The 24,563-nt window shown below is 32.0% G+C and overlaps 2 protein-coding genes across 3 annotated transcripts in view; both read left to right on the top strand.

Annotated features, from left to right (window-relative positions):
* LOC143052584 (heat shock 70 kDa protein 12A-like) overlaps positions 1-24,563 on the top strand; it is a 142,247-nt gene that overhangs the window by 30,279 nt on the left and 87,405 nt on the right. The gene's annotated exons all lie outside the window — the stretch shown is intronic.
* LOC143051998 (uncharacterized) overlaps positions 12,408-24,563 on the top strand; it is a 48,307-nt gene continuing 36,151 nt past the window's right edge. Inside the window, exons 1-2 of the mRNA XM_076224969.1 lie at positions 12,408-12,538; positions 24,211-24,249. Coding sequence (XP_076081084.1) covers positions 12,484-12,538; positions 24,211-24,249 — 94 coding nt within the window. The 5' untranslated portion in view covers positions 12,408-12,483. The remainder of the gene's footprint in view (positions 12,539-24,210; positions 24,250-24,563) is intronic.

The following is a 24,563-nucleotide window of genomic DNA, read 5'->3' as shown; positions in this document are numbered from 1 at the left end:
CAATTGTTTTATTTATATTCACATTACCTGAAGATCTGCGGAAGCAGTGAAAGTACTAGTAAAAAAGTGATGCATTGAAACCGTTATTATCTTTTAATAATTTTCTTATATATATATATATATATATATATATATGTATATATATATATATATATATATATATAATGTCTAAAAATAGCAACAATCAACATTCAATCTATCTAGGTGTGGATCAGTTTGTAAATAAACTGATGCAGTTACTAAATTGAATTATATAAGTGTCTAAGAATGTAACTTTAACACACTAATGAGTGTTATAAAATTAGGTGTTATATTTTATATATTATTCACGCAATATTTCGCTAAACAAATTAGCTTCATCGGGCGTGTGCATCTATCTAGGTGAAATCGGATGCATGACAAAAAATATCTTTGTAGCTTGAGCTACACAAAAGTTTAACATATTGATTAATGATCTGTATAAAACAAATTTTTGCCGTTTATTGTACATAAACATTTTTTCAAAAATTAAAACAAATAGTTGTTTTAATTAAATAGAAGTAAAATTTATGAGTTATTCCTTTGGTTTCGGGTAGAACTGTTTTTCATCCCTCTCATTAAGTCCATCAGGTTCAAGAGTACGTAGCTGATGCATCCAGAACCTTTCTCTCTTTTTTCTCATTTCTGAGTCCCAATTTTGGTTTACCTCAATTATTTGAAAGGTGATATTTTCAAAAGTATGTCCTGTTCTTAAGAGGTGTCTCGTAATTGGACAGTTTCTTCCTTTAGTATAGAACGACCGATGATTGTTTAGTCTGATGTTGAATGTGGTTTCTGTTTCACCAACATACTGCAGCTTGCAAGTTCCACAAGTAAGAATATAAATACTATTTTCCGTTTTGCAATTAGATGTAACATAGATGTTGTATCGCTGCTTTGTTACTGTGCTGCTGAAAGAGTGGTCAGTGTTGGCGGCTTTACAGCACTTACAGTTCCTTCTACCGCATTGTTTGTAACACCCAAATTTTGAAGTTTCTTGTTTCTTTACTTTTGATGTCACAAGTATGTCTTTGAGATTTTTTGGTCTGCGATAGGCAATAAGAGGAGGTGATGGGAAAATTTCTTTTAAGGAAGAGTCATTTTCGATTAGACTCCAGTGCTTTCGGATAGAAGATGAAATATTTGTCAAATCGGGATGGAAAGTTACAACAAACGGAATTCTATCTGCACGGGTCGCCTTATTTTTGTATTCCATGAGGCTAGCTCGATCTTTTTCTTTAGCTTTATCAAAAGCGTCTGTGATGTTTTTGATTTTATATCCTCTTGATTTCAGCTGTGTTTTTAGTTGTCCCAAACGATAGTTAAGTTTGGATTCAGAGGAGCAAATTCGCTTTAGTCTGATGGCTTGACTGTAAGGTATACTCCTGGAGCAGTGTTTCGGGTGACAACTTTTTGGAGAAAGGAACTGGTGTTTATCAGTTTTCTTTGTGTGGAGGTCAGTTGTCATGACCCCGTTTTTTACAAATGTGGTGGTGTCGAGAAAAGCAATTTTCTCGCTTGAAAATTCAGATGTAAATTTAATTGAGTGATGGAACTGATTACAATGATCTAAGAAATCTTGCAAATGTTCTGCAGTATCGTTCCATTTCATGTCAATATCATCAATAAAACGGAGCCATGACAAAGGTTTGTATGGCACACTCAAAAGGATGCGTTCTTCGAGATCCCCCATAAAAATGTTGGCAAAAGAAGGTGCCATTTTTGTTCCCATACTAGTTCCGTCAATCTGTAAAAAGTGCTTGTCGTTGAAAATAAAGTTGTTATTTTCAAGAACTAGCTTGAGCAATTGAACTAGACAGTCAGTTTGGGGATGTTTATCCTTTCGAGTATTCCATACTTTTTCACACGCGGCTATTCCTTCATCTTTTGGAATATTTGTGTATAAAGAACACACATCCATTGAAACCAAAATTGTGTTGTTGGGTAAAGGACTTAAGGAATTCATTTTCTTCAAATAGTCAGTCGTATCTTGAATATGAGATTGTAGTTGTTGAACATGTGGTCTGAGATGGTAATCAACAAATTCTGAAATTTTTTCGGTGGGATGGCCATTCGCTGATACTATAGGTCTCCCTGGAATTCCTTCTTTGTGAAGTTTTGGAAGTAAGTAAAATCGACCGGCTGTGCACGTTTCGTCTGGGCGTAGATAATCGTACGTATCGTCATCAATTTGTTTATCTTTATTCATTTCTGAGAGGGCGTCATTAATTTTTTTGCTGATTTCTTTTGTTGGATCACATGTTAGTTCTTTATAAAATTTAGCGTTTGAGAGTTGACGATTTCCTTCTTCGATGTAGTCTGCCTTTTTCATCACTACAACGGCACTTCCTTTGTCAGCTTGTTTGATAACAATTTCGTCACGGTCTTTCAAGTTAATCATGGCTTGACTTTCTGACTTTGAAATATTTCTGACTTGTTTACCACTGATTGAAGATCTGACCTCAGCTTTGACTGATGTAATGAATGATTCCAAATTGTCGTTTTTGCTTTTAGGGGGATTCCATGTACTTTTTTTTTTAAATTTTGGGATGCATATGTCTCCTTCATCACTCTCATAATCAGATTCATTCATTCCGGCTTCTTTTAAATTTTTCTTCTGTTGTCTATTGAAATGTTCTTTCAACCGAAGACGCCTGGCAAATGCTTCTACATCTGTCTCAAGTTGTAAATTGTTGACGGTTGCTGGAGCTGGACAGAAATTAAGGCCTTTACTCAATAGTTTTTCCTCAGAGGTAGTTAGTTCTATTGATGACAGATTTACAACTAACTTATCTTGAACTGCGTGTTTCTGTTTTTTAAAACGTCTTTTCCTCGGTTGTTTTGATTTACCCTCTTTTAACAAGTTTAAAATTGGATCTTCTTTAAGAACGGAACTTTGTTGGTTTAAACGGTCTCGTTTGAATTTTTTATTTTGTTTAGCTTTGAAATTTTGTTGTCACCCGAAACACTGCTCCAGGAGTATACCTTACAGTCAAGCCATCAGACTAAAGCGAATTTGCTCCTCTGAATCCAAACTTAACTATCGTTTGGGACAACTAAAAACACAGCTGAAATCAAGAGGATATAAAACCAAAAATATCACAGACGCTTTTGATAAAGCTAAAGAAAAAGATCGAGCTAGCCTCATGGAATACAAAAATAAGGCGACCCGTGCAGATAGAATTCCGTTTGTTGTAACTTTCCATCCCGATTTGACAAATATTTCATCTTCTATCCGAGAGCACTGGAGTCTAATCGAAAATGACTCTTCCTTAAAAGAAATTTTCCCATCACCTCCTCTTATTGCCTATCGCAGACCAAAAAATCTCAAAGACATACTTGTGACATCAAAAGTAAAGAAACAAGAAACTTTAAAATTTGGGTGTTACAAACAATGCGGTAGAAGGAACTGTAAGTGCTGTAAAGCCGCCAACACTGACCACTCTTTCAGCAGCACAGTAACAAAGCAGCGATACAACATCTATGTTACATCTAATTGCAAAACGGAAAATAGTATTTATATTCTTACTTGTGGAACTTGCAAGCTGCAGTATGTTGGTGAAACAGAAACCACATTCAACATCAGACTAAACAATCATCGGTCGTTCTATACTAAAGGAAGAAACTGTCCAATTACGAGACACCTCTTAAGAACAGGACATACTTTTGAAAATATCACCTTTCAAATAATTGAGGTAAACCAAAATTGGGACTCAGAAATGAGAAAAAAGAGAGAAAGGTTCTGGATGCATCAGCTACGTACTCTTGAACCTGATGGACGTAATGAGAGAGATGAAAAACAGTTCTACCCGAAACCAAAGGAATAACTCATAAATTTTACTTCTATTTAATTAAAACAACTATTTGTTTTAATTTTTGAAAAAATGTTTATGTACAATAAACGGCAAAAATTTGTTTTATACAGATCATTAATCAATATGTTAAACTTTTGTGTAGCTCAAGCTACAAAGATATTTTTTGTCATGCATCCGATTTCACCTAGATAGATGCACACGCCCGATGAAGCTAATTTGTTTAGCGAAATATTGCGTGAATAATATATAAAATATAACACCTAATTTTATAACACTCATTAGTGTGTTAAAGTTACATTCTTAGACACTTATATATATATATATATATATATATATCTAAATAGGCGATTAAGGGCATATGTAGGAATGATTTCTCGTTCAATCACAGAAGTGTATTTTTCTCGTCAGGGAATGAGGAATCACTAAATACCAGTATGTCTTTGGCAATTTATTTGGAAAAAAATTGATGCAACTTACCATTATGGAAAAGGAAAAACTACAATCTATCCTTTCCTAAGGATTCTTTATTTGCTACACCAATCGAGGGACACGTCCTTACATTCGTAGCATATAACTAGCACATTTCTTGTTACAGATTTCTTAATATACTTTTTTTTAATATTATATAAGTATATCACAGACGACACAAAGGTGAACAACCATATACATTTTCTAAACAACTTTATGATACCTATCAATTAATAATGTACATTTCATTATGGACTATCATTTGCTCTTGTTTTTTTTCATTTTCATAGTATATATACCTTCTAATATGTTTTTTTTTGTTTTGTTTTTTTTTGTCTCTCAACATATATATACTTCCTAATAATTCAGCCAACCATGTTCGTCAAAGTTTCATTTGATTACTCGCCAAAACGTAATACCAAAAATAAATTAAAGACTGAAAGTATAATAAACATAATATTTATGTTAACTGAATTGAAGGCGCAATTATTACATAAGTAAGCCGCCTTCCAAAACCAATAACAACAACAATTATCAGGTCAGAAAAACTGCACTCGATTAAGAGTAGACTAGTCCTTCAGATCACCTTTTATCTGTCTGGGGGTCTAGACTATTTTGAAAGGAGTGTGGTATACCTAACCTTAAAATGACTTCACGGTTCAGCTAACAAGCGAGCTAACCAAACTTTCTAGCATTACCGATACACTTAATGCATTTTGCTGTAAGACACATTTGATTACTTCGATTAAATTAAAGCATCCATTTTTGCCTCCCCGGGCTCTGGTACTAATAGTACTACTACTTGTTTTTAAACATATCTTGTTTAACTAAATGAAGAAGTACTGGTCAAATATGAGAAAATGAATAGATTTGTAACTGACCTATATAAAGAAGTGTCCTCATCATAACAATGTCCAACTATGACTAATGATTGGTTACTAACATATGTAAAGACATTTCCTCTGCATAACAATTTGCAGTTGTGACAATGCTGGCATACTTCAACATGTTTCATAGCATAGTCGACGTTTAATAAGTCAAATGTATTGTATACTATTCGATCAACAATTAAACTATCATAATTATGAAACAATTCGTATAGATGTTAAAATGTGTTTTGTCTCTATAGATTTGTAATGCAAATAAGATTAATTTGTATTCATTTGAACAATGATTTGCAAATCATGATTTGAAGAAAATAAGTATTTATGTTTTCATATGATCTATTCTATATCGATGTTTAATTGTTATTTAGATATAGGAAGATCTGGTGTGAGTGCCAATGACACAACTCTCCATCTAGATAACAATTTATAAAAGTAAACCATTAGAGGTCAATGTACAGCCTTCAACACGGAGCCTTGGCTCACATCGAACATCAAGCTATAAAAGGTCCCAAATTACTAGTGTAAAACCATTCAAACGGGAAAATTAACGGTCTATTCTATATTTGTCTGGTTTTGGCCATGTTTATAACCACCAAGTAGATGCCACAGCTGGTGGCTGTTTTGTCTCCGATGGTATATCACAACGTCAGTATCAGAGTTAACGACATGAACTGCTTTCGTTTAGGTTTAAACATGTTATTATTTGTGCAAGTACAAATTGATACGAAACAAGTCAAACAAACTTATGAGGTCTTCTTCAATTAACATTTATAGCAATGTAATACAAAATATATGTATAAGCATGCATGTGCAGAATGGTATATCTATTTAAAAGAATATCGATAAAAACAGATCATGTCAACATTTCGAGAGTGTTTTCTAATGTACCACTTTAACGAGCAGGCTTCATACATTTTATTGTAATACTCATTGAAGCGTCATAGTTTTCATAATGGTTCAATCGTTTTATATTCCACTCTATTAGAGGGAGATAACTGAGCACGAATAGTAACATATACTGTAGAAAAAATCGTTAGTATTCCGTTCCAACAAAAAGGTATTTATTCATTGTCTCATTGGCACTCATACCACATCATCCTATATTTATCGAGAATCCCTTTTAACTAACTATAGAAAATGAACACTCAAAATCCGATCCATCCTGGATAGAAATAGTCAGAATAGTCTTCGCTAAATTGTTTCCTGAGTACTGAGCCGTCTCTTACCGGCCATTTATAATACGTCACTTCCCCTCCAGTTAACCATCCAGTCCACCAACTGAAGCTACCAACTGTTGTTATTGAATGATCACAGAGTGATAAGGTTGCGACTATTACCTCCCATTTCGGAGTATTAATATATTCAACCTTGTTTTTAACGTGACGTGGCATGTTCTCTTTAGCCCAAGTCATGTTTTGTGAAGTTACTACAAAAACAACATTTCTATATTTTGATAGAAAATAGTTGACAGATTTGAATAAATACTCTGGTGTTGCTATATTAAAACCAACTTTTTTATAATAACTATTACTGAACATATCTCCTAGTCGAGTATGTATGCCCACTAAAGTTACCATTTTTCTGGAATCTTCATTAAACTTTTGCAGAATTTGCATAATATTGTGTTCAGCCTCGATTTGAATGTGGCGTCGAAAAGATAATTGTTTCCTTAGTGCTTTTCTAGATTCATAAAAATATTTCCAGGACTGTAGAAAACTAACCAGTCTGACATTTTGAGAATTGTTAAACCTTAGAAGACTATTGTCATAAGCACACGACTGTTTTTCCCGCCGGTAATTAAATGTCTGACATATTTTTACGTCTGGTCGTACATCAACTTCAATGTTAAACACACGATTTATTTCTGTATTTTTACCTACTATTAATCTCATATTCTTTGATCTCGAAACACCAAAATGGGATGCAAATTGGAATAAGTTATTTCCAAACCTTGCTTTCAAAAACAGGACACAAATACGAAATATTACTGCTGTATTTATTGTCTTTGTAACTGAAACCATTTGTGGTAGTACTTGTATAATGCACATGTTCAACCGGTATTTGTCGAGAGTTTTTTGTCATATTGTTCCAGTGTTGAAGTTTCCTGAATTTTGTGTTATTCGATTTAAAGATGACATAGAAGGATAGATGAACAACTAGTATAGATGGAATTAATAACACTGAAAAAGAAAGCACACAATTAATAACACTGAAAGAGAAAACACACAACTCATAACACCGACAAAGAAGGCACACAATTTATAAAACTGAGAGAAAAAAAACCAGCACACAATTGATAAAACTGAAAAAGAAAGCACAAAATTGATATCACTGAAAATTGATAACACTGAAAAAGGAAAGCATACAAAAAATACTAGTGTACTATTCAAATCAGAAAACCAACGGTATAATCTTTTAACAAAAACAAGACATAAAAAACACTTATAAACCATATCAACTAACGACAAATACTCAACATCAGATTCCTGACTTAGGATAGGTGCAAAAAATTGCATATCTTAACATTTATCTGCATTATGTGTCCACTGAAAGATCTTAAACATGTTTGGTCGTTAGAGAAGATAATCATCTAGGTTTGAAAGCGTTCATAGCAGAGTGCAATGAGTATGTAGGTAAAGGTAATATTTTGGGTTAGCTTGCGTTCTACATGTTCTAGCTGAACCGTGAAGACATTATTAGGTCAGGTAAACTGCACTCGATTAAGAGTAGACTAGTCCGTCAGATAACTAATTCATCTGTATTGAGGTCTAAACTACTTCGAAAGGAGTGTGGTATACCTAAGCTAAAACAGATTTCACGGTTCAGCTAACAAGCGATCTAACCAAACTTTCTAGTCTTACCGACACACTCAATGCATTTTGCTGTAAGACAAATTTGATTACTTCGATTAAATTAAAGCATCCATTGTTGCATCATCTTGCTGTGGTACTACTATTTGTTTTAAACATATTTTGGTCTACTAAATGAAGAAGCTCTGGTCAAAAATGAGAAAATGAATGGATTTGTAACTGACCTATATAAAGATGTTTCCTCTCCATAACAATGTGCAATGATGACTAAGGATTTGTAACTAACGTATGTAAAGACATTTCATCTGCATATCAATTTTCAGTTGAAAATGCTGTCTTACTTTAACATGTTACATATCGTAGTCGATGTTTAGTTAGTCAAATGTATATACCAATCGATTAACAATCATAATTATGAAATAATTCGTTTATATGTTAAACTGTGTTTTGTCTCTATCGATTTGTAATGCAAAAAAGATTAAATTGTATTCATTTGAACAAGAATTTGCAAATTTCTTTCTACTTATTCACAAATGATAAAAAGGGGGTGCACAAATTTAAAGAATAACAGTGGAAAATAGAAAAAAAAACCAATAGTACCAACATATACATATTCCAGAAATGAAGGATTTGCAAAATAACGAAAATATATATTACTGATAAAATTGATATTAATTTCTAATTTAAGTAATTTTTATTGAAAATTTAGAATTTCACAGATTTCAAATTATTTTACAAGACGTAAGAAAAAATACTCTTGAAAAACATAATACAAATTTAGAAATAAATAAAGGATCCTTTTCTACCAGATCATCAGATATTCGCGTTTGCATATTTGCAAATTGATATTGATATCTGGTAAGAAGGTGAATTGAAATTGCAAATCTTATTCCCTTCTCAATCATGGTTTATTGATTTTGAATATTTTGCATATCTTATATGTTATTAAGTTAAATTTTAATTAATTCAACATTACTCCTATTCTACAGGAGTAACAGTACTGTAGCTAAAGGGATACCATCCTCGATGAAAATGACAGTGGAAAAACGTCAACTCCAGTACTGTTATTCCGATTCTTTCGCATTACAGATAGAAAAATACAATGGAGCTTGACAACATGTATAGATTTGAAAAGAAATTCCGTGAAACTGCATGCTTGATTTTAGCGCAAAGATCGGTTTATAGTTGGTGCTTGAATGCCACTTTTTATCGCCAATTTTGGAAAAGAACATCGATAGGAAAAATGACAATTCTAGTCAATTAAGATTGGATTCGAGTGCACCCACACCGGAAGGGTTCGAACTGACAACCTCAGTGTTGACTGGTGTTTTACAGTGATAGAACTACTTATATCCCTTTGCCATTGCGGCCCCATTGGCCAAAGATGTCAAACAGATGAAAACTGAAGGTTATCACATTACTTCTACGATATACATTTGATGAAATTTCATCAATAATGAGGTAGGTATGGTTTAATTTCGATAATATTGCAGTAAAAGAGAGGCGAAAGATACCAGAGGGACATTCAAACTCATAGATCAAAACCAAACTTACAACGTCATAGCTAAAAAAAGAAAAGACAGACAGACAAATAATAGTATACAAGACACAACATAGAAAACTAAAGACTAAGCCACACAAACCCCACCAAAAACTGGGGGTGATCTCGTGTGCTGGGAAAGGGTAGTTATATCCTGCTTACCATGTGAAACCCTTCGTATTGCTCATACTATTAAAAACTCAGTAAAAAGTCTAGTTTGATAGGTCATATTGGTGAAAAAAATAATTACAGCACACATATGTTGAAGGACGTACGAAGATTAATGTATTTCTCATATTCACAAGCTATATACCACATTGTGAATTATTATACATTAGTTATCATTTCTAGATGAATAAGTACACAATATTTCACTTTTTTACAAATTACAAGCTTTGAACTATTGGACTGGTAAAAAATTTCCAACTATTGGACCTTGGTGAAACTATTTGACCGCAAGCATCATTATATTTTGCGAAATTTTAAATGCAGCTAACTCGATAGGAAGAATTTGAAATAACGCGAAAGTAACGATGTTGTGTTCTATCTATTTGATCTAGTACAGGGTTGACGTCAGTGCAAGACGTAGCCTAAGCATTTGAACATATCTATGAATTAAGAGTTATGAATCTGTGCCTTCTTTTTAATGTTACGAAAGTTGATTTACATGTATCACCGCCATTTATTGTCTGTTGACCTTTCCTTTTCAATAACACACTTATTGACTAGATATTCATGGAAGAGTAAGTATATTGTCCCTCGGATACAAATATTGCCCTCGGCTACGCCTCATGACAATAGTTGCTCCTCGGAACAATATTTTTTTTATTCTACTCATACCCAGTCAATAAGTATACAGTATGCCATTTATACTTATTTTAATATACATATATTGTGTGAACTCCGATAAGTATGACAACATTTGTTTTGGGGAATAATATTTTAGATATAGCCAGTAACTTCCGTCAAATATTTGAAAAAGGATGGTCGAAAGATACCAGAGGGATAGTCAAACTCATAGATTGAAAACAAACTGATAATGACATGGCTAAAAATAGTACAGAAAACACAACATACAAACCTAAAGACTTAACAACACGAACCCCGCCAAAACCTGGGGGTGATCTCAAGTACTCTGGAAGGGTAAGCAGATCCTGCTCCATATGTGGGACCCGTCGCGTTGCTTATGTTATTACAAATCCTGCAAATAGTCAAATTCGGAAGTTCACATTCGTACAAAGGGAAGGGTATTGTAGTAACGACATAAGAAACATATCTGATATCATCTGTGAAACGGTTATTCCAAAATGATTAACTTACTCATGATGGCGTCCGTAAAATTTAGAAAAAGATTATTTCAACTCCACCATTTGGAACTCTTTGTTTAATAGCTTCCTTGGGAGCAGCAATACTCTTTCAAGAAAATCAGAAAACACAGGCCCGGGAATATCGTATCAATTGGGAGACATATTCTCCGTTTGCAGGCGCTGCTGATATCTTGTTACATGGAAATGGAAAGTTCACAATTGGGAAGCTGAAATCATCTCTTTTGTCTTAAAGTTTAGTTTTTAACCGACCCTCTTTGTTAAATTCTAGACGTATGTCAATATACGAGACAGACTTAACTGTATATGTAGTATCCTTTATCCCTAGTTCGATGGGATAGATTCCTTCATTGTAGTCACCATTTATTTTTTATTATTTAGTGAGAGAACATCCTCTATATATAGGAACGTAAAGTTGATGGATATTGCAAACTTCTTACTTTTCTTGTAAATGTGCCTGTATGAAGTCAGTCTCATGACAATAAAGGAACAAGTCGGCAAAAAGAGAGGTACAATTAGTTCCCATTGGAATTCCGAAAAACACGTCCTCCAAACGTAAAAAATATGTTGTCAATCAAGAAATTCAGCATCTTTGTCATGTGAGTTTCAGAGAACGTTTTGGTTTGAATCAGAGGGATTCTTTACAAAGTAGGATTTATCCCTCCCAAAGACAAGATACTTGTATCTACCTTCGTCAATTTTTTTAAAGAAACAAAGTGATACCAACTCTTTCTATTTGTCTTTTAGTTTGGAATGGGGTATACTTGTGTAAAGTGAAGAAAATACAAATGTTTTAATAATATTGCAAGATGAGAGAGTCTTAGATTGCTTGTACTCTAAAAGATCTTTGGAATTGTTAGGAATTCACATCTGAATCACGCCACCTCTAGTTAGACAGTTTCACAAAAGCTTTGGAGCCCGGCTTTGATTGCTGATGAAAGATATGCTAATAATTAATAAGTAGGTTTCGGGTAGCACTTAGAAGACTCAATCGTTGTTTATGTAGTTTAGGTATCCAATACAGTAATGAAATATCCAGTTTTTCATCTTTGGTTGAAATTCTAAAGGAACATAGAACAGACCTTTCATTATCCAGGATTTCCCTTTTGGTCAGTGTCGTTAGAGTATATGTTGAGTTTCCAAGTGAATTGTCAATACCTAAGACATGTATGAAGAAGTTTACATTAAATAGCATGATGACAATATAAACTTTATATATTTGAAAGGAATATTATTAATACGATAAAAATAATTTTTAAATTCATAATTTTAATAATTCTCGCTAAAACTGTAAATGTCTGTTCTGAATATCTTCTCATTTATATAACAAACCAATTCTTCTATATGTGTATTGCATATCATTTTATAAAATAACAAACATATTTGTGTAGTTAGAAATAAGTTTCCTATCAACATCTAAAATCTGATTGTGGCCTACAATTCATACTTTCAAATGACAAGTAAAGCTGGTGTATTAACTTAAGTTATTGATTTTACCAACGTATAGGTAGTTATACATCCATAAACCCACCAGAGTTACAAGGCTAACAATTTTCGACAAACAAATGCCTAGGTAGTATAAAACCAACAGAGGCTAGTAAAATTTCATTTTAAACAGAAATGGCTAGTAATTACAATGATGATGATGATTTGAATAGGGATGACAAAGCTGAAGGTATGCATTTAAATTAAATTTTCAAACGTTGCTTTTTTCCGGAATTATTTCAGGTAGAAGAAGTAGTCATTTTGTCAAAACCTAAAGCTTGAAAAAATGCGTGCTGACTTATCATTCTTCTTGCATATTTGACACATATCAATGTAAACTGCGTTTTGGCAAAGTATGAACAAATTCTATTATACTAACTGCCTGAACGAAGCAGTCACTTATCCTATTCTCTTACAAGTAATGTTGAGTAACAAACTAAACCTATATGATTTAATAACAATATTCAACTAAATATATCCATTTAAGAAAAATGCCATTCTAAATAAATGAGCTCTAACAAATTAACCCTTCTAAATATATGACATTCAGCACTAAACTGTATGTTGTAGCATTTGGACACATTTGTGATTTGACATCTGAATTATTTCTTTATTTGATAACAAAATCAACCTTATAACACTATAAAACAATTTCCAGTGCATTTATAACTATTAAATATTTTTTATAAAAAGAAAAATATTGATATTTTTAAACCATGAAACCTTTATAATCAAGAAATAATTGCATTCTAAACTACAGGTTATGTATTTTCAACATCATATTATTCATATATTATATAAAAAAGAGTTTTAATATTTAAACTAAACCGTATTGAACAGAACCTGAAGTGTAAGCGTTTTCATCTTAAAGCCTTTGAAACACTTAAAACGAATAACAATGCATTATTTTATAAAATAAGAAAAACAATTGGAAATTTTAAACAATGCAAACAACATTTTGGTATCTTTTCTCTGCTATTTATTAAATTTATTTATTTTAACAGCCCATTATGATGTACAAAAAGTACAAAAATCAAATGGCGTCAACAAGTTCCATTCAGATGAAGAAATAATAGCATTCATATTCAACAAATATAAAATAATTATATATATGCATATTTTTTCAAAAAATATTCACATTTTATATACAAAATAAAATCAAAGTATATAAATTATAGGATAAAACAAACTACACATATATAAAATAAGCATTTCATTTTGTTTTGATACTGACTTGAACAACTAGAATATCAAGTGAGCCCGCAGATGAAATTGATAACAAAAAAATAATTTGAAATTAGTTCCTCATCGGCAACTTGAATATTTATTTTTGTTTGAGAACATCAAATAAAATAATTAATTAACCTCTTTTCTGCGTAGATAACATGGTAATTGTTTGGTTGAATAAATTAAGTATTGGCATGTTATTGATAAATTGAAGCGGGTAGATTTTAGCATGTGCCGTTGTTGTACTAATATTTACCATGATTGGCTAATAAACAAACAAACAAACAAATATATTATTTGCCAATCATGGCGCCCAAAATGAGCAGAATAATTACAATATAATTTTGAAACATAAGGTAGAGTAAATTAAAAATAGGTAAAACAAAGTACATAATAGTATTGATTTTGATTAAATTGATTGACATGATTGATATAAAATATTAAAGCAAATGAAGTAGGCAATTTGTAATACGAAAAATATATAAAATAACATGACCATTTGTCTGTTACTCTGTTCCCTTTATTGGACAGAACACCTCATAGTATACTCATAATTTATTGAAAGTTAAAGAAATAACTTAATATGGAAATGCATATTTGATCATATATATCATTCTATATCTTTATATAGAGAAATCTAATTTAATATTGTATTTCTGTTTATATTTAAAACCTCTAACATGTCTAATAATTGACAAATCAAAATGTTTTTATCTTTATTTCCCATTAGCCAAATAAAAACAGATTTGTTATCAAGCTTTGAAATATTTTTATGTTTACTACGTATGTCGCTTAGAAAAGGTTTTCTAACATTATCCAGAGTTTTACATGTTAAAAAATAAATGCATCTCATCTTCTATTTCCCAATTACAGAGTTTGCATATTTTATTTTCTAATTTAATATTAAAGTAACGACCTTTTTCTATTTCAAGTTTGTGAGCTCCAATTCTAAATCTTGTTAAAACACATCTTTGAATATATGGTAATTTCAATAAGTAAGGCTCAAAATTAAAATTTGGTTTAAATAATCGATAAGTTCTAAGTTTATTTCCAGAGGTCTTATTTTGTCTTTTATAATTAAATAATTCTTTCTTCCATATGCTGCAATACTTAAAATACAATTTCTTTTTCACCATATTTCTTATGTTTATTTTAGATGAGAGCACCTGATACTCTTTTAAATCAAGTAATTTTAACAAAGCATCAATATTAATACTACTAGCCCTACAATTCTTTCCAGCTTAAGACAATGTATTTGAGAGAGAGTATGCATTCGTAAATAACAATATTATTTTTAACATGAATTTTTTTTCAATATTTAATCATGTTTTTTTAAATATCTATCATTAGAGGATAACGACCTAATTTGGCTAATATGGCTAAATTTGATGCATGCTTATTCACTCCTAATGTTAATCTGAAGAAGTTAAGATGCACTTTTTCATTTTTTAGATCTTTACACAATCTATAAAAATAATTTATTTCTTTGTCATTATTTAACTTTTTTGAATTAGAAAAAACCCATATTTTTTAACCATAAAATAGTACAGGTTTCACTGTGTGATCAAATTTTTTTCAGTGGAGATATTAGGTTTATTATTAGTAAAATATTTTGTATATTTAAAGAATGCTTTTAAGCCTTTTTTATATAAAATGTTTTTTGCTTTTGTTAAGCTGCTAGATGCACTTAAAGTTACGCCAAGATAAGTATAATACGTTCGAGCATCTTCTGCTGTCCTTGATATTTAGAATTTAAAGCATTAAGATCAAAGGGAAATTTACAAGTCCGAGATAAATCATGAAAAAAACAGTTGTATATCAGCAATGTATCATTTATGTTTGATATGTGTGCTTACTGGTTACATACATTACCAAATATAGCCTTTTTTCTAGTACGTCTGCAGTTTATAAAACATTGATAAGATTCATACACTATCATGGAATTTTACCAAACTTGTATCGAAAGGAATATATTGTTTTCCTTAGTTTTGTTGAGCCTGCGACAAACAGCAACACTTGGTTACTCGGAACTCTTACTCAGTTTCTAGCATAGTTGTGTTGTTCGCAAACATAGGAACAGTCCATGTTAAATATACAACTATACAGCAGCAATGATATAGATTCAAACTTCAATGTATAGATAAAACTAGTTGATTAATGTGTGTGTTTAACCAATGCTTATATTGATTACTGATTACAAAACATGATAAACTTTAAAACTTTAATTCTTGTAGATTTGTAGTTTGTATTATTTTCGTGCAGAACTATCGAGAAGTTAGATTAACTACTTATCAAATATTCATGCTGTCGGGTGACAAATTTATATTTTCAATTTCATGTGTGATTTTGGTTGTTTTTGTCATTATATTTAAACAATGTGTCAAGTTTGTCAACACGTTCCTTCGTAGATTGGCGATTGTAGAAGCATGACATATTGAAATGAATTTTTATCGTAATGTGCGTATTTGCGCTTTATTCTATAATCAAAAAGAAGATATGTGTTATTATTGGAAATAATACATCTTTTCAAGAGAGTATAAATAAAGCGGGTAAACGCAAATGAATATCTCTATACGAAGATATGAACTAAACTCTTACAATATAGACATATGTGAAGGTCATGCAATAAAACAATGATAAAACCAAAGACGTTAACACTCAACCATTTTTTCTTCACATGGGACATTGGTTAAACGCATGACATAACTACAAACATGGTGTGTATCGTCCGATTGAAACGAATAAAAAACAATTGACGCACAATTAATGAAACTCGTGGACAGAAAACTCAGTGAAAACATAACTATATGACTTTAAACATAAAGCAATATTATACGTATAGGTAATATTTTATATAAACTCAATATAATTATCATGATTGAAATTTGGTATTTGCACCAAACGCGCGTTTCGACTACAAACGACTCATCAGTGACGCTCAAATAAAAAGAAACGTTAAAGCGGCCAAGATTACATCTTTAGTTTTTTGTAGTTCTTATTCACCCATTATGTTTGTTTTTATTTATATCGTTTGATGGCTTACCAGGATAACAAAAGTGATTTTAAAAAATAAGATTGGAATTGATCAAATTTATCTTCATTAACACATTTTAACGTTGAGTCGTTTGTGTTTTCTCTTATTTTTGAGATATTGAGATAAGACGTGGCACGGTACTTGTCTATCCCAAATTCATGTATTTGGTTTTCATGTTATATTTGTTATTCTCGTGGTGTTTTGTCTGATGCTTGGTCCGTTTCGGTGTTGTGTCGTTGTTCTCCTCTTATATTTAATGCGTTTCCCTCGGTTTTGGTTTGTTACCCCGATTTTGTTTTTTGTCCATGGATTGATGAGTTTTGAACAGCGGTATACTACTGTTGCCTTTATTTGTACATACAAATACTTGTGTTTCATTTGTTGTTTTGTTGTTTGAAACATTTTAAAATAATATTATAAGTTGACACAAAAAAAATTTTATTGTATGTGTTGGTGTTAATATACAATTATAAGATATCAATATGATAAACATAAGGGGGTATTGTAAAATAATTTGATTTTGGATGTAACGCGTCTTCTGATTGGCTGACGTTATTTTGTTATCAGCCCATAGACATCATTTAGTCATGTGATCGTGACGTCGTCAATGTTTTTTCATGGTTTTCTACGGTTTAAAATGGAATTTAGAATTAAATTATAAGAAATGACTACTATTTTTTCTGATTAATCGAAATAACATAAAAAATGTGGTGCACACTGTTAAATAACACGCTACGCACGTTATTCAGTGTGCACCACATTTTTTATGTTATTTATTCATAGACAGAAAATATATTTCAGTCATTCCTTTAAGAGATAAATGATGTTTAAGGAACATCAAAAGTTGAAAAACAAATGAAAATGCCCTGGCGATATTCTTTCTTATATTTTAATGTTTTGATTACAACTTACCAAAATTGTCAAGTTCAAAGTCGAAATATTGAGTAAGTAACCATCAACTAGATAGTGGAAAGCGAAGTAAAATGTTATTGCCAGCTGCTTTAAATTTGTCCTCATAAACTCTTGTGTATAGTAAGCCTTATAAGAATTATAGAGCAATTATGCGAGAAAATACAGATGACAATGTCCTGTTGATATTCTCTCTTATGTCTATAAAGTTTTGATTACAACCTACCATTATTGGTAAGGATATGAGTAACGGCCCCTAACCAAGGTAACAGGTCTGCAGATAGCTCAAGAAAATTTGTGTATTTTGTTTATTTAGACATTCTTACTGGTTACGATAAGTATTCAGATAGGAACAAAAACATTCCCTTAGTGATTTATCACATATTTTTCGAGGATTTATCTTGAAATATCACTGTTGGTGAGTAAATTATTACTAAATCTGACACTCAAGAAAAAAACAATATGGCGTCGCATGCCGAAGCTTTCAAAAACGGACCTAAATTTGATCAATCTGATTATTCTATATCCTCAGTTGAGCCAGTATTCATTGAAGAATCCGATGTATTTGGAGATATACCAAAACTAAAAAGTTTGTATCTGACAATTGATGAAATGTACAAAGTCATAGGTGCAGTAATACCTAGAAGATCAATCACGGGTCTTCAAAGGATTAGAGGTCTATGGCGGATATACCTGGATACACAAAAAGAAACAGAGTGTTTGCTTTCTGACGGGCTTGAGCTTAGGGGGAAATCTATATTCATATATTTTAGAAATCCACGCTTTCGATTTGAAGAAATTCTACAGATGTTAAAATACGTGTGAAAGATGTACCGCTCTCAACGGATGATTAACAAATTTTGAGAGCGCTAGAGGGGTACAACTGCACAACTCCTAAACACTTCAGGAAAAGATTTGGATTCGAATATCAATTCACCGACTGTCAGACAGGAGATCGAATTGTCATCTGTGATGGCCCATTAGATAAGGCAATTCCCAAATCTATACCTATAGGGATATACAGAGCCACAGTACTTTATAAAGGTCAACAGAACGACAATATCAAGTGCAACAAATGTATGGAAACTGGTCATAAAACCAGAGACTGCCAAAATGATTGGAAATGCAGAAACTGTGGAGAATCAGGCCACAGACAGAATGAATGTACGAGTGATTTATCTTCGAATCATGATCATGAACAACAAAACTATAGCGTACATGGCGAAGATCAAAACGATCATGGTGAGGCTAACGCACAACCTCAGATAAAGGAAAATAAAGATCAGGAGGCTATACAATCGCCAGTAGACATAGTTGAAGCAATAACAACTACATCCATTGAAGCAGAGCTGTAGCAACCTCAATCAATCATAACAGAGGTTGTCTCTCACAATAGTGAACTGAATGATGACATTCCCAAAGCAGCTAGACCAAAAGCCATACCTGCTCGCAGAGAAAATATCAAACCTGAAAACTAAAAGAAAATCATGAAAAACAGAACGGTTTTCTTTTGTGGAAAAACATATTTGACAAAATTTAAATTACAATTTCAAAAATAACTTTGTTTTTATTTTTTGATATCTCACTGATAACAGATTGAAAATATTTAGATGGAAACTTATTCACCATATTCTGCCATGTAATGAACTTTTAAAAAAGTGGAAAAAAACTGAAGACAACTTATGTAAGCTAGCTTTGTAAAGAAAAAGATAACTATGAACACTTTTTTGTCAACTGCTTATTCAATACAGAATTCCGAAAAATAGCAATGAAATTAATGAACTCCCTGGTTATAGACAAAAACATTTTAAGTCTTAAAAATCTAGTAATAGGGTACAAAATTAAAGACTCGGCATACTTGGATATTAACTACATACAGACAATAATATCCTTTTCATTATATAAAGCATATTATGTCTTAGAAAAGAAAAAAGAAAAAATAAACATTTTGAAAATTTTCAAAAAAAAAATTTCAGATATTATTGAAAGGAACAATTTTAATAACAAAAATAGTAGTAAGACAATTCTAAAAACAAATAAATTCATTGAAGATTATAAAAAAAATCAGAATTAAACCAGTTTTAAATGTTTGAAACATTATTTATCATTATCGATTTTATAAATGTCAATGTACAAAAAAAAGGCAAGAAACTTTTAACAAAGATCTGTATGTGTATTCACAATATTTATTTTATATAATTGTGAAATCAATTATACTATAGCTACTAATATTATGAATAAGTTATATCTTACCAAATAGTGCTTCCCTAAACTATTAGGTAAACTAACATGAGGGATATTAAGTTATAAGCTGTAAACTTAGTAAATTGGTACAGCAAATTGTATGCAATAAAGATATTATTACGTTTAATATTGCCAAGTTTTAAATACGAGTAAAGAAATAGGAAGCCTTAACAGTATCTGCCACATCATGTTTTTCAAGTTTGATGGATTATATTTGTTTAACTTAGTAACTAGAAGTCAGAATATGAAGTAAGATACTATCACATAGACAGAAGAAGCGAAGTAAAATGTTATTGTCAGCTTCTTTTAATTCGTCCTCACAAGCTCTTGTATATAGAAAGCCTGATATGAATAATAAAGCAAGTTTGCGTGAGGACAAGCACGCATGTTTTTCATCGGAAACTTGATTGTATTAGATAAGCATATCCTGTAATATTTAAACAAATGTTTCCAATCATCATATTTGCATGAAATCGTGTAGTTTGATAATGTCCATGTTAGTAATTTTTTGGAATCGTGATAATTTGGAAAGTACGATTTATCCGTGCCGGGGACAAGAACCATTATATACATTGGCAGTTTTTTTCATGAATGAAAGCATGATAAATAAGTTTTCCCCATTTCTTATTTCTATTCTCAATTTTATTTATCATTCATCGTTTAGTATGGAATAATGAATACATGTGTACATGATAAATCTTTAGAAAATTTTAAATATTTGATTTGCAAAGTTCCTATAGTAGGTTGTTTCTCATTAAAACATTGAAAACCGATTTTGATTGCTACTAAAATTATGTTTACCATTTGAAAAGAAGTTTCGTTAAGCACATGTAACACTCAAGGATTGAAGTAGTTTGCAAAGACAGTTATGCTATCCAGATATCCAATACAATAAAGAAGGGTCCGTCTCTTCATCTGTGATTGCGATTTCAGATCATAGAAGAACCAACTAGTACATGTATTATTCAAGATTTCCCCTCGGTAAATGTTTTGGTGGCAGATCTTAAGTTTCCAATGTCTGTGGCTGTACCTATTAATAATGCAATCTTTATGAAACAATGTTTTTCATTTTCGAAAAGTAACAATCAAATCCACAGTTAAAATGTTCAGAGCCCCTGAGATCGCAACCAGTTTTGCGTGGGGCTCGTTTGCATAGTCTTAAGTTTTTCTATGTTGTGAATTGTGTATCATTATTTGTATGTTTATGATACACATATGCAAACAAATGATACCAAATGCGATTTGCGCGTATAGATTTATTGACTTGCATTGACCTTCTAGAAGACGTTATTAAGTTATTATACTTGTCACTAATCCATTTGTCATTTTGAACAATAAATATGTTTAAACTAAATATGTTTAAACTATTGACCTTTATCAAATGATTATATTAAATAGAGTAGTTTCGAATATTTGATAAATTTAGATAGCAAATGTCCAATCATATTACGTTATAAAAAAATATCGTAACCTGAATGTTTAACCAATTAACTGCCCTAATCTGTGATGTACATTAAAGGTTGTTTTCATTGTTATACACCGGTAAATAAGCCTAATGGTATTTAAGAAAAAAAATCGTAGATGTCCATATAAATGTCAGAGTACTAGTTGCTGTTTATTGACAATCTTGTCCCACCTCGTTTCCACTCTTGGTATATGAATCAATCATTTGTGATAACAATACTGCGTTGTCTACCGGTTGACAAAATGCACGTCTACTAAATCATTCTTCAGTAGGAAATTGTCAAACGGTTGCTGCTAGTGTTAAAAAATATCGTGAAGCAGGAACACAAAATAAACGTTGACATTCGAATAGTTGCGTATCTTTTGGAGGTAATGACTTGTTGCTCAATCGGTACGTAGCAATTGATTATTAACATTGACTTCTTATTTACGGGATCATCTTTATGGATATTTTTGGATCGGATGCAGCACGTAATAACTACGACCAATGAAAATCATTACAACGGGCCTCCCAAATTCTAACTTACTCACCCCAGGATGGCGAGGACGGACTGGATCGTAATATTTGGCTAGCGAATATGCTGTATTATTAGTTTTGTCCATTTTGATACACATTTTTCTCCCATTTCGATATTTTTTTATAACTTCGGTGATAGAGGTTAAATGGCATTCACCATTGTTTCACACATAAACACTTACACATATAATCCGGATGGCCACGTTATTACCGCCGACCGCAACATTGTTAATAACACTTCCCTACGAAATGTGTTATCGAAAGGTCCGAAATATCGTGAGCCTAAATCCATCAATTGGAAATACAACTTTACCAAATTTTAATGGATTCAGTCGATTATTTTGCCAGGCAATTGAATAGGCGCGATAAGGAAGACGTAGACATTCTTTCCGAATGAATTAAGGCAGTGAGGTCATTCATACAAATCATAATTGAGAAACTGAACTAGTCTATCAATGTCCATTCTACGTCAATCGTAAAAGACCACAATGTTGCGAAACACTTATCCTACCTTCGTGACAAATATGTTATTGTCCCCGCAGATAAAGCCCCAAACAACATCGTTTTTGTGTGTAAAACTCGTTACATTAACAGCTTGATAAAAGAATTAAGTATTGACAATTCACTTGGAAACATATACTCTCACAACACTTACTAAAGAGGACATCCTGTATAATTATAGGTATGTTCTATGTTCCTTGAGAATTTTAACCAAAAATGAAGAACTGGATCTTCCATCACTGTATTGGATACTTAAACCACAGAAGTGTCCTTACAAATAACGGTATATTGCAGGTCTTCCAAGTGCTCCACGAGACCTCTTTCGAAATTGTTAACATCTATTTTATCAGCAATCAAAGACGGGCTTCCAAGTTATTGTGAAACTGCCGATGATAGAGATGGTGTGGATCTGGTGTGGATACTTAAAAATTCCAAAGATCTTTTAAAGTACTGTGGATTCATTAATATTCGTTGGATACCAATTTGGTGGATTTCGTGGGTACGGGCGAACCACGAATTCAAATGCTCAACGAATAACAAATTTTCTAAAGGAATGAGTGTAGACTTTGCCAAAACCACGAAATTATATATCCACGAATATGTAAATTTTCCTCAAACCACGAAAATTGGTACAAACGAAAATAAATGAATCCACAGTACATAAATCTTTTTCTCTTTCATCTCGTAATATTAATAAAACATTTGACTTTTTTACACTTTACACATGTCTTCCATATTCCAAACTAAAAGACAAATTGAAACAGTTGGTATTGCTTTATTTCATAAAAAAAGAATGATTAACGTAATTACAAATATCTTGTCTTAGCAATGCTTAGAGAGGGATAAATCCTACTTTGAAAGGGATCACTCTAATTCAAACTAAAATTTCTCTTATACTGACACTATCAAGATACTTGATTTCTTAATTGACAACATCATAAAAATGTTTGTTACGTTTGGAGGACGTGTTTTTCAACAGACAGTCGGCATTCCAATGGTAACAAATTGTGCCCCTCTTCTTGCCGACTTGTTTCTTTATAAGGCTGACTTCATACAAGGACTTCTTAGGAAGAATCTATCCCATCGAACTAGAGATAAAGGGTACAACAGATACAGTTAAGTCGGTCTCATATCTTGACTTACATCTAAAAATTGACGATGAGGGTCTTTTGAAATCAAAACGATACGACAAAAGACACGATTTCAGCTTTCCAATTTTGAACATTCCATTTCTAAGTAGGAACATTTCAGCAGCACCTGCAGACGTTGTATATATCTCCCAATTGATATTAAATACCTGTGCTTGCATTTCCTATCATGATTTCCTTGATAGAGGGCTGCTGCTCACAAAGAAGCTATTAAACCAAGAGTTTCAAATGGTGAGGTTCAATCTTAACATCGTAAACTTAACGGACGCCATCACGAGTTGGTTGATCGTTATGGAATAACCGTTTCAAAAATGATTTCGGATATGTTCCTAACGTCATAACTACAATCGCCTTCCCTTTCATGAATGTGGCCTACTGAATTATACTATTTGACGGATCTGTAATCACATAAGCAACAGGACGGGTGCCACAAATGGAGCAGGATCTGCCTACCCCTCCGGAACACCTGATATCACTCCTAGTATTTGGATGGGTTCGTGTTGTTTATTCTTTAGTTTTCTATGTTGTGTAATGTGAATTATTGTCTGTCTGGGTTTTTTTTCCTTTTTAGCCATGGCGTTGTCAGTTTATTTTCGATTTTTGAGTTTGACTGTCCCTCTAGTATCTTTCGTCCCTCTTTTACAAAGAGAATTAAATTTATTACTAGATATCAAGGACAGATGGCCAGATACATGTATCACGATCCCATCAGCGAATTCATACCATGACAAGTTTTGAAATTTTACCAGCGTTCATAACATCTGCAAGTTTCATATTCGCATTCATTTTATGTATTTACCACATTATATATTTTGTAGTTTCAAGTGAAATGTGTACAGAAAAATCTGATGCTGTCGGTAAGTGTTTATAGTTAATCATCATTAATGAAAACTAACAAAGATTGTAAAAAATAGAATCGAGTTTTGACAAATACTATATTCTTTTTTAATCAAATTTGATTTAATTAGGTGGGTAATTGTTTATCGTCGAAGATTCTGCCTTTGGAACTCAAACCAAAATTAAAAACCAATTTTTCAGAGAACAATTGAAGGTCTTTCCACTTCTTAAAAGCTTCATATTGATATAAAATATTAAAATACAGTTTAAGATGACATGTACAGATGATAACTTAATGTCCGCTGATTTCCATAATATAGGGTTTTTAAATTAT

This window comes from Mytilus galloprovincialis, chromosome 11 (genome assembly GCF_965363235.1).
Source record: "Mytilus galloprovincialis chromosome 11, xbMytGall1.hap1.1, whole genome shotgun sequence".
NCBI lineage: Eukaryota > Metazoa > Mollusca > Bivalvia > Mytilida > Mytilidae > Mytilus > Mytilus galloprovincialis.
Note: the sequence above shows the minus strand (reverse complement) of the source record. Positions and strands in the feature narration are given on the sequence as shown.